General features: G+C 41.9%; 2 protein-coding genes across 2 annotated transcripts in view; one reads left to right on the top strand and one right to left on the bottom strand.

Moving 5' to 3' along the window:
* The first annotated feature begins 430 nt into the window (after positions 1-430).
* LOC135506786 (acid ceramidase-like) lies at positions 431-6,151 on the top strand. Its single transcript, XM_064926163.1, has 14 exons — positions 431-588; positions 717-763; positions 1,112-1,202; positions 1,301-1,387; positions 1,513-1,591; positions 1,715-1,789; positions 1,926-1,971; positions 2,190-2,334; positions 2,501-2,555; positions 2,646-2,727; positions 4,182-4,313; positions 5,021-5,144; positions 5,257-5,313; positions 5,439-6,151. Exons 1-14 carry the CDS (start codon positions 523-525, stop codon positions 5,526-5,528), a joined length of 1,176 nt encoding a protein of 391 aa, XP_064782235.1. The 5' UTR covers positions 431-522; the 3' UTR covers positions 5,529-6,151.
* Positions 6,152-6,373: 222 nt separating this feature from the next.
* The window catches only part of LOC135506785 (pericentriolar material 1 protein-like), a 42,486-nt gene continuing 38,686 nt past the window's right edge, over positions 6,374-10,173 (bottom strand). Inside the window, 9 exon segments of the mRNA XM_064926162.1 lie at positions 6,374-7,208; positions 7,431-7,554; positions 7,683-7,775; positions 7,943-8,145; positions 8,450-8,525; positions 8,605-8,750; positions 9,033-9,135; positions 9,525-9,581; positions 9,704-9,934. Coding sequence (XP_064782234.1) covers positions 7,183-7,208; positions 7,431-7,554; positions 7,683-7,775; positions 7,943-8,145; positions 8,450-8,525; positions 8,605-8,750; positions 9,033-9,135; positions 9,525-9,581; positions 9,704-9,934 — 1,059 coding nt within the window. The 3' untranslated portion in view covers positions 6,374-7,182.

The following is a 10,173-nucleotide window of genomic DNA, read 5'->3' as shown; positions in this document are numbered from 1 at the left end:
AGCTCATGTACCCCACTTATCCCTACAGCTTCAAGGTGTAAATATGACAAAACGCCGCAGTTTTGCCTCATATACTTTTCAACCTATTTTGAACAGCTTTTGTTGACAAGCGAATTAGCTTTAAAAAGTCATGTCACAACCCCTTAGTTGTTTCATGAGTAACCTGTGACGAACTTTAACTACAATTATCCCACTCCATTGATCTTAAATTGCCAGTCATGTCATTGTTATACTGAAGTGAAACAATCAGGAATGTACCAGTATCAGGGGTGGGAGGAAATATTTATATAATTTCACATCAGTAGGAGCCTATTTATACACTTAACCACTTATTTTTAATACGCTACATAAAACAAATAATGTATCTGAATCAGAGAAAATGCCATGTGTAAAATCTGTTGTATCCGCTCGTCTATAGTGTAATGGTACGCTCCTCTCAAATCACGAGGAAAGCATGCACTTCCGTATTTTGAAGCGGACTAAAAGTCGGGAGAAGCTTCACGCACACAAACGGGGCACAATATGGATAGATTTTGTTGTATTCTCTTGGTGTCGATATCTGGAGTATCGACACAGTTTATACCACCGGTAAGTGCATCCAAATAATGACTATTCTGTAATCGTAAACTGTCTGCCAAATATTAGTTAGCCTGAGTGCTAGCTAGAAAGTGCGTCTGCACATGAACAAAGCTTTTCTTTCTTTCGCCCTCAAACAGTATACCGAAGAATGTCAGACGGGCATGTACCCTCCCAAAGGTCCAACGTAAGTATTTGCTATTAGTTAGAGTATGTTAGCTGGTTGTCCAAGGTGCTGTCAAATGTCCATAACATCTAAACAACTTGCATACATTGTGTAACACCTGGCATAAGTTCGTTCATGCATGAGGCGGCATACATTATGGAAGGTTAACAGGAAGTGTTTGTATTGTGTATAACAGGTGCGTATTGTCATTAGCTACCTGCCTCTGTCCATAGGGCAACATTGACTACTGTATTCTCATAAAATGAATCTCACATGACAATATTGTACAATACCACTTTTCAGGGGATAGTAAAAGTGACCTCCATGTCATTGTGCATCAATCATTTATCATGTCACGATTTTGATCAGATTCAAAGGGTCTGTCACCTGGTACACAATAGACCTGGATTTGCCCCCCAGCGAAAGATGGAAGCTAATCATGACTGACAAAAAAGCTGAGGTGAGAGTATTACATGTCTTGTTTGTATCCATTTTTAAATTACATAAATGTATTTACATTACTGTTTTCTTATTCACAATTTGTCTGGTTTTCTTCAGTTGGTCACCTTGATCCAAGCTATCAGGGATTTGGCAAATGCTTTGGTTCCTAGTGGGAAACTGATAGATTTGGTTGACAAGGACTTGGTGAGAGCGTTTGGTCATTTCACTGGAAAACGATTACACCTCGTCACATGAAATAATTTCAATTATTGTTTGATTTAACCATGTAACTGTTTCTGATCCATGACTCATGGTTTTGTGTTCTGCAGCCTTTGATAGTGAATACCCTTCCCTACCCATTCAACGAGGAAATAAAAGGAATCGCGACCACCTCCGGTGTTCCCCTTGGTAATATACATTAACCCACAATTGCCTTATTCCAACCCATGGCCACAACATCACTATCATTCAGTCTCTAGTTTCTGTCTCATCGGCCTCTATTCTGATTTTATTATACATGTTTCACTCCAGGCGAGGTTGTCCTCTTCAACATCTTCTATGAGGTCTTCACGGTGTGCACTTCTCTAGTGGCAGAGGACTCAAATGGCAAGTAGCTCATGTTTTATTATGACACATTTCAATCAATACTTTAGTCATGCAGAAAGTACATGTCATCGTGGCAGGATGTGACGCTTGAAGTTCATGTACACACCATTTTGGTTTCTCCTTGCATTGTCCATAGGTAACCTTATCCATGGGAGGAATATGGACTTTGGACTATTCATGGGGTAAGAATGTCACATGAAGGGTCCTACCACGCAATGTGCTGATAGGAGCTATTACAAACCCAAATTGCTAGTCGGTCACTGATTTTAGATCATGTGGTGTGCATTTGTAATTTGGGTGAATGATACCTCTTTAACCATTCATTTTTCACCTTTTCCCAGTTGCTACACCTTTTTTTTTATTTTCTGGAAAGTAATGCTCTTGTTTCTTTCTCTACCAGGTGGGACATGAAAAACAGGTCCTGGTTAATAACAGAGAAACTCAAGCCTCTGGTGGTCAACATCGACTTCCAGAGAGGCAACAAGACGGTCTTCAAGTCCACTAACTTTGCCGGCTACGTGGGCATGTTGACTGGCATCAAGCCGGTGAGTTCCAGTCTGCTCCGGGCTGAATTCAGCATCATCTTTTGAATGTGACCCTGAAGTGCTCTTTTTAACCAATGATGACAAAATTGCTTTCTTACATCTGTTTTAATATCATGGTAGTTGTGAGTCATTTTTAACTAGAATTAACATCTCATTTTCTTTGAAGCATGCTTTCACTCTGACCATGAATGAGCGCTTCAGCCTTGACGGCGGATACATCGGTGAGCCAACCAAGACTGTCTCTCAATCAGTACATTATAGACCTGTGATGAATGCAGAGTGGGGAATGTTGTGTTTCTGTCCTCTCTCAGGGATCGTGGAGTGGATCCTGGGGCATAGAGATGGGATGTGGATGAGTTTCCTCACTCGTTCCGTCTTAGAGAATGCTACCAGGTATTGTTCTACTTTCATGGAAGTATCAAATGACTGTTCTTTTTTTGTTATTGAAGGTAATACATATTCTTGCTTTGAAACTTCTTATGGCTTAGATTCTGCTAACAGGATCGATATGACAGCCAGTGAAAGTGCGGGGCGCCAAATTCAAAAAATAAATCTCAATTAAAATTCCTCAAACAGAAGTATTTTACACCATTTTTAAAGAAAAACTTGTTAATCCCACCAGTGTCAGGCTTTACAGCGAAAGCACACTAAACGATTGTTAGGTCAGCACCTAGTCACAGAAAATGGCTGTGTTTTTTCCAGCCAAAGGAGTCACAAAAAGCAGAAAGAGAAATTAATCATTAACCTTTGATCTTCATCAGATGACACTCATAGGACTTCATGTTCCACAATACATGTATGTTTGATAAAGTTCATATTTATATACACAAATCTGAGAACATTGGTACGTTATTTTCAGTAGTTCCAAAACATCTGGTGATTTTGCAGAGAGCCACATCAATTTACAGAAATACTCAACTTTAATATAAGATGCACAGAATTAGATATACTTCTCCTTAATGCAACCGCTGTGTCAAATTTCAGAAAAAGCAAACCATGCAATAATCTGAGTACAGCTCAGACAACAAATCAAGCCGTACAGATATTCGCCATGTTGGAGTCAAGAAGTCAGATATAGCATTATAAATACCTCACATACCTTTTGATCTTCATCAGAATGGAATCCCAGTTCCAAAATAAATGTTTGATAAAGTCCATTTATGTCCAAATACCTCCCTTTTTGTACACGCGTTTAGCCCAGTAATCCAAATGCTCAATCGCTTAGTTCAGACAGTCAGTTATTACCATTCGTAGAAACATGTCGAATCTATAATCACATCTTCAATAATGTTCCAACCGGACAATTCCTGTGTCTTCAGAAATGCAAATGGAACTCAAGCTAATGCTCATGCCACTCTGCCAGACCTGACTCAATCCCTCCTTCACAGTAGAAGCATCAAACAAGGTTCTAAAGACTGACATCTAGTGGAAGCCTTAGGAAGTGCAATTTGACCCCATAGACTATATTCAATAGGCAAAGAGTAGAAAAACTACAAACCTCAAATTTCCCACTTCCTGGTTGGATTTTTTCTCAGGTTTTTGCCTGCCATATGAGTTGTTATACACACATCATTCAAACAGTTTTAAAAGCTTCTACAAATAATATGCATATTAGCAACTGGGCCTGAGTAGCAGACAGTTTACTCTGGGCACCTTATTCATCCAAGCTACTCAATACTGCCCCCAGCCATAAATTAATATGATGGCAATACTTAGCGAAGTGGAATCTGAGGTTAGGGCTCTATTATGGAGGAAAATCTGAGCACATTCAAGACCAGCATTTTGAAACTGACATTTCTTTGGTCTCACAAAAACACACCTTCTCTTTTAACCCTGTGTGTGTCCAGCTACGAGGAGGCAAAGAAACTTCTGGCCCAGACCAAGCTGCTGGCCCCGGCCTACTTCATCCTGGGAGGGAACCAGACGGGCCAGGGCTGTGTCATCACCCGCTCCAGAGTCCTCAGCCTCGACATCTGGGAGTGAGTGGTTAAAAACACATTAGTATCCAATTTCAAATACCCTATCAATAACACATTTCTAGTGCAGCAGGGGTCTCTAACTTGTGTCATGGAGAAATACTGGATGGGCAGGCTTCTGTTCCAGCCCAGCACTAGCATGTCTGATTTGAAAAGGTGCTGAGGTGGAACGAAATCCCACATGCGTTTAGAGTCCAAATTTCTACTTCTGAAAGTAGATGATGCCCAAGATCACCTTGCATCACATTAGTCATATTGTTAAAAGACTTGGTTTGTAAAACCTTCAGGGATGTGATCAAGATGACAAAAAGGGAAATCTGAAATGTCTAGCTGATATTCTTGGTTTTACTTTCTCCCCGATTTTGTGATATCCAAGTGGGAGTTGGTCTTCTCCCATACGGATTCGGGAGAGGCGAAGGTCAAGAGCCACATCAATGTGTCAGACGAAATACCACAGCTGGCTACCAAAGTTGGTGTGCATGCGCTCAGCCGCCACAAGGAGTCACTCGAGCGCAATGGGACAAGGACATCCCAGCCAGTCAAACCCTCCCTTAATCCGGATGACACTGGGTTTGTGCGCCGCCTCATGGGTTTCCCGGTCAGCTGCAACACAGCCCGGGATCGAACCCGGATAGGTAGTGACACCTCTAGCACTGGGATGCCTAGATATTCTTGATTTAATCAGGAAACATTGTACTCCTGTTGTGAAGGATTGAGCTGAAGCTGGGCCGCTGGTACGTTCTGGAAACCAACTACGATCACTGGAAGGAGCCTCTGTTCTTGGACAACCGAAGGACTCCAGCCATGAAGTGTATGAACCAGACCATGCAGGCAGTGAGTATTACAAACCATTCCATGGCTGACCAAAAAGGGTCAGCTCTGCTCCTTACATTATATTTCCTGTACAAATTGACTCAGTGCTAAGATTATTTCACTTTCTCCTCAGAACATCTCACTGAAGACGGTGTATGACGTGCTGTCGACAAAACCAGTCTTGAACAAGGTGAGTCCTTATTTACTGTAGAATCAACCATTTTCACAATTCATCAAATGAAATAAATCTAATGCATAAATCCTGTCAGTATTTTTCAACAAGACCACCCGAGTGACATTGACTTGTCATTGCAGTTGACCACATACACCACGTTGATGGATGTGAAAGAGGGCAAACTGGAATCCTACATCCGTGATTGCCCCAACCCCTGCATGCCCTGGTGAAGCCTCCAACAGACCTCAGATCGGTTTCTAAATTAACTATTGCGCTTAACTGATTCAGAAACTGGATAATCATGTTGTACATAGTTCAAGTCTTTGCACTAACTGCTCTGATCCAAATATTGTCTCAACCTCAATTGCTTAACCCGTGGGCACTAATAAGCACCTAAATTGGAACATAGTGGATGTACAGTAACATGCTATACCTGACAGAGCTCATGTTCTGATTCACAGCTCTGTGTGGGTTGACTGACAGCCATTTTGAACTTGCACTGCGCAACAAGAAGTTGGGCAACTTTTTGGTCTATGTATTTTGAATGAGGAGACATTGAGGATTAATAGCTTTGTCATCATACAAGCAACCCATAACACCTGTGATTGAATGTGCACGTAACGTTACAAGATGACACATACGTGGTTATTCTGAAAAGTGATCCCATTTGTTTGTAATTTGTGCGCATAGAAGTCTTGAGTGCAGCAGTGAATTTATTTTTCAATCGGTTTCTCTGAATTTCCTTGAAAGCCTAACACTTGTTACCCCACATTTTCCAAGAATAGTCTAGATACTGGATGTATTTGAGATTATACAAAGTACACTAAATGACTAAAATCATGTGTAAACTTTGGATTCAGTTGTACTTTCATTTCTATATAGGTCAAATGGCACCTCACTGCTTTGTTCCAAATTAACATGTATTAGCCTTTCTACTGCGGTAGGGATAAGGAAACACCTCATTAACCAATTCTATACAAATCAGAGAAGAGGATGATTTTCACCCAGGAATAAACTGGCCTCATGAAAGCAGTTCAAATTATTTGCATTCTAGTAAAACCCAAAGACAAGCCACCACTTTGCAAAGTTCCATAATTTTATTCTTAACTACATACAGTGGGAAACTGCCCCAAGAAACAAGCAAAACAAAATGTCAACATGCCTGCAAAAAGGTAACGTGTAAAGATGACCGACAGCCCCATGAAATGAGGAAATTAGGTGACAATGTGGTCGTTACAGCCAAAGAGGATGAAACGCCTCACCAGCAGGCTGAATGTAGTTTGAAGTTGTAGTTCCAGTTCAAAGGGTCAGATGCTTAGAAAAGCATGGGAGCTAACGAGAGAGAATTAAACGAGGCCAAGAAGACAGAACAATTAAAAAAATGACAGATTCCATATCCGTAAAAAACAGAACTAAGGTGATTTAACAAGTTTACTAGACTTAGAGGATTCAAACGAGGCTTGTAACAGCAGCATTGATCGAGAGAGAAACCCCGCCCTAAAACCCCAAATTAGCAACAAATCAGAACACATTCAGGAATCAGGGGCAGTATGTATCAACCGTCTCAGAGCAGGGGTGCTGATCTAGGATCAGGTCCAACTTGTCCATACACTATGTATTATCTAAAAGACCAAACTGATCTTAGATCTTCAGCACTTCTACTCTGATGTGCTTCATAGATACAGCCTCGGGAGTAGAAATAAACAAAAACAGTGTTGGTTACATTACAGTTTTAGTTGTTCTAACCGTTGAGTGACACTGTCACTAGCACGTCATGACTGTCTCGCCATCCAATAAATCAATCATTAAGTACAAATAGGAGTCTGAACATCTTTAGGATGATTCTGTAGTGGTCAATCAGACAATGTTCGTGCAAGATTCTTTTCATGCACTTTGTGCACCTATCGTTTCTGTAAGAAAGATGAAGAGAAAAAAAGTAGAAGAATCATTCTTCCTGGAGATATCGCAAACACAGGAGATAGTGGATAGTATATAGCCAACATTTACATGACAGAATAATATTAGTTCTGCAACATTTATTTACCTGGACATTCTGTTAAGAAGTTGCACTCTGGCAGTTTTATGAAACCGGTAGACAGTGAATCGTTTCACTAGGCACGGTGTGTACCTACCTGGTTCTTTGAGTGTGTGTCCATTGCCCACTAGTCCAGCCAGTGTGTCAGTGTTCCCATTGAGGATCTCAGCAGACAGATTATTATTCTGCTGTTCCTCGACTATCCTCTTCTGGAGCGCCTCCTGTTCATCACACACACACACAGATTATTCGATTTCACAAGACCAATGATCAGAGTTTGTAAGAAGAGGAAAAAGGGAAGTGGACGTATTGATAACAGGGGAAATGGAGTCATTCTGTCTTGTCCCACCTCACATATGACACTGAGCTGCATGGGTAAGTCCTCCACTTTGACAAAGTCTTCCTCGTCGGACTTCTGGCTCGTGTTTCCTGATCCCACCTCCTGCATGAATTAAATGAAAGCATTAGAAAGTATATAAAATGATAAAGAATTGGAAATGTAATAAAGGCATCGGAATACACATTTAAAATATATAAATAAAATCAATCTTTTTAAATAGATTTTTGTAGTTTAAAAAAAAGGACCATAGGCCTGTGTCGTGGTCTTACATCTATGTTGACCATGACGGGTGACTCTGTGTCAGGGCTGCTGCTGCTGTTTGAGCCCTGGGAGTGGGAGCCCTCCTGGTAGTTGGTGGTGGCCGAGGCCGCACCTCCCTGGCTCTCCTCCTCTGGCCTCCTGTGCTCCACACCCTCCCCCTCTTCCTCTGGGGAGTCCACCACCTCGATGGACTCGGACTTACTGCTCTTGACTGGGCGGGGCGGGAGGATAAGCAAGCAGGAAAGTTTAGGATAGAGAGGAGAAGGTGAGGGAAAAAGGAGGAAGGGAAAGACAAAGAATAGGGGAGGGGGGGAATGGGGTTAATTGAGAATCAGAGGGGCTGAAAACACACAGGCATCCATCAGACCAAACATTGCTATAATGAAAACATCCGACAGCCATTTATCAAAATGTGGAAAATGTACACAGCAAAAGGTAGATGAAAAGAAAAACAGGTAGTATTGTGGTTGACTAAAAACTAAAGAGAGGAAACACACAACAGTGAGCGTTCTTACCATCGTTACTCTCAGAGCTTTCTTGGTCTGACTTTGTCTCTCGGTTTCCATTTGCTGGGACTTCATTTGCTGCTCCCTGAAATACAGGAGAAGATGGTAACTAGAGAGTCTAGTGGAGGTGTGTGTACTGAGTGTGTGTGGGCATGTGTCCTAACCCGTTGCTCGACTCCATCATTGCTCGCTTGCAGGGAGGTCTGGACGTCCTGGGGCTCAGCTTCAAACTCCTCCATCTCCTCCACCTCGTTCTCATCCTCCCCACTGCCGTAGTTTGTCAGGGCCTGGGTCTCCGCCTTGGACAGACCTGGCAAAGAACAAGCACTGGGAGATGACTAGTCTAGGGTGTGGTACTCGTCATAAATCCTAGTAGGGGTTTACTTGGTTGGAAATAGATTGGCGGGAGTTGTAGCGATTTGACCAGAAAGATTCACAACAAATCCTCCATTGTGAACCTGCAGAACAGTCGATCACAAGCTTCCTCTTAGTAGTTACGGTCACTAGGAATGTTTGCAGTGGTTGAACTAACTCACTTTGCAGAGAAGCGTTTAGGCTAATTGTGGCTTCTCATATTGTAGTGTTCACTCACTAATAGAGAGAGGCAGACTCTCTCCATCGTCCTCCATCTCAGAGGTCTCGCTGCTCCTGCCGTCCTTCCTCTCGGTCTCTTTCTGCTCTGTCTCGTCTTCATCCTGTCACACAGCGTGAGATGTAAAGTTATTTACACTATCCTTAACCCCAACCTTTAGACTACACTAGGGGTGTCAAATTACTTTTTTTATTAAACATTTGTTGGGGGTAGAAAACAAACTAAATATACTTTCAAATGACTAAACCAAATTGAAACTGTAAAATTATAATGGACCTACAGTGTCCAGCTAATAATCACTGAAATTAAAGCTACACATTTAGGGAGGGTCGAAAATGCCAAAAACGTATATTTTATTGTTAAGTTTGACGACAAAGAAATATAACATTTGATGAGTTTGACACTCCTGTGCTACACAATGTGTAGTCTAAAAAGAGAGATCTGGCTTGAAACCACACTAGAAAATCAGATGTTGAATGTTGATTTCCTCACTTTGTCTTCAAGATACACTGGGGAAAAGGACTTCTCGACCGCCGGCGACTTGTTCTCCTGAAAGTAGATGGAAATGTTCAGTCTTGAAATTGATTCCCTTATTTAGTCAGATCAAATGACACACACACACACAAAATCCAATATGAAAACACACTCACCCCTATCCCCCCCCCACCTACCTCATTATTCCTGTGTTCACGCTTGACTTGGTTATTATTAGGGGATTGTCTCCTGTGGGTCTTGTGTCTGGCTTGGGAGTTAGCTATAGTAGCAGTACTACTGCTGTTGCTGTCCAGGTCCTGCATGAGTCTGAAGAAGGCCAGCTCGTTAAACAGGATTTCAGAGATCTCCACCAGCAGGTCCTCGCCACAGTCCTTTAGAGTACGTCCTACAAACTTACTCAGAGAGTCCTGAGGGGGAGGGAGAAACATCTGGCTCAATTTTGACAACGTTAAGCTAAAACAGCACTAGATAATAGACAGTATAGGTGTTGAGAAAATCTAAGAACGCTGCACACCGATACAACTGTGTGGCTTGGCTCTGCCCCCAGCCTTGCTTGTTCAGACCACTATGGCTCATTTGTTCCCATTGGAAACGACAGACCACAGCCTATCTTGGTTTAGTTATACAAATCTTTGCTGATACTACT

The sequence above is a fragment of the Oncorhynchus masou genome, chromosome 20, assembly GCF_036934945.1.
Source record: "Oncorhynchus masou masou isolate Uvic2021 chromosome 20, UVic_Omas_1.1, whole genome shotgun sequence".
Lineage (NCBI taxonomy): Eukaryota > Metazoa > Chordata > Actinopteri > Salmoniformes > Salmonidae > Oncorhynchus > Oncorhynchus masou.
Note: the sequence above shows the minus strand (reverse complement) of the source record. Positions and strands in the feature narration are given on the sequence as shown.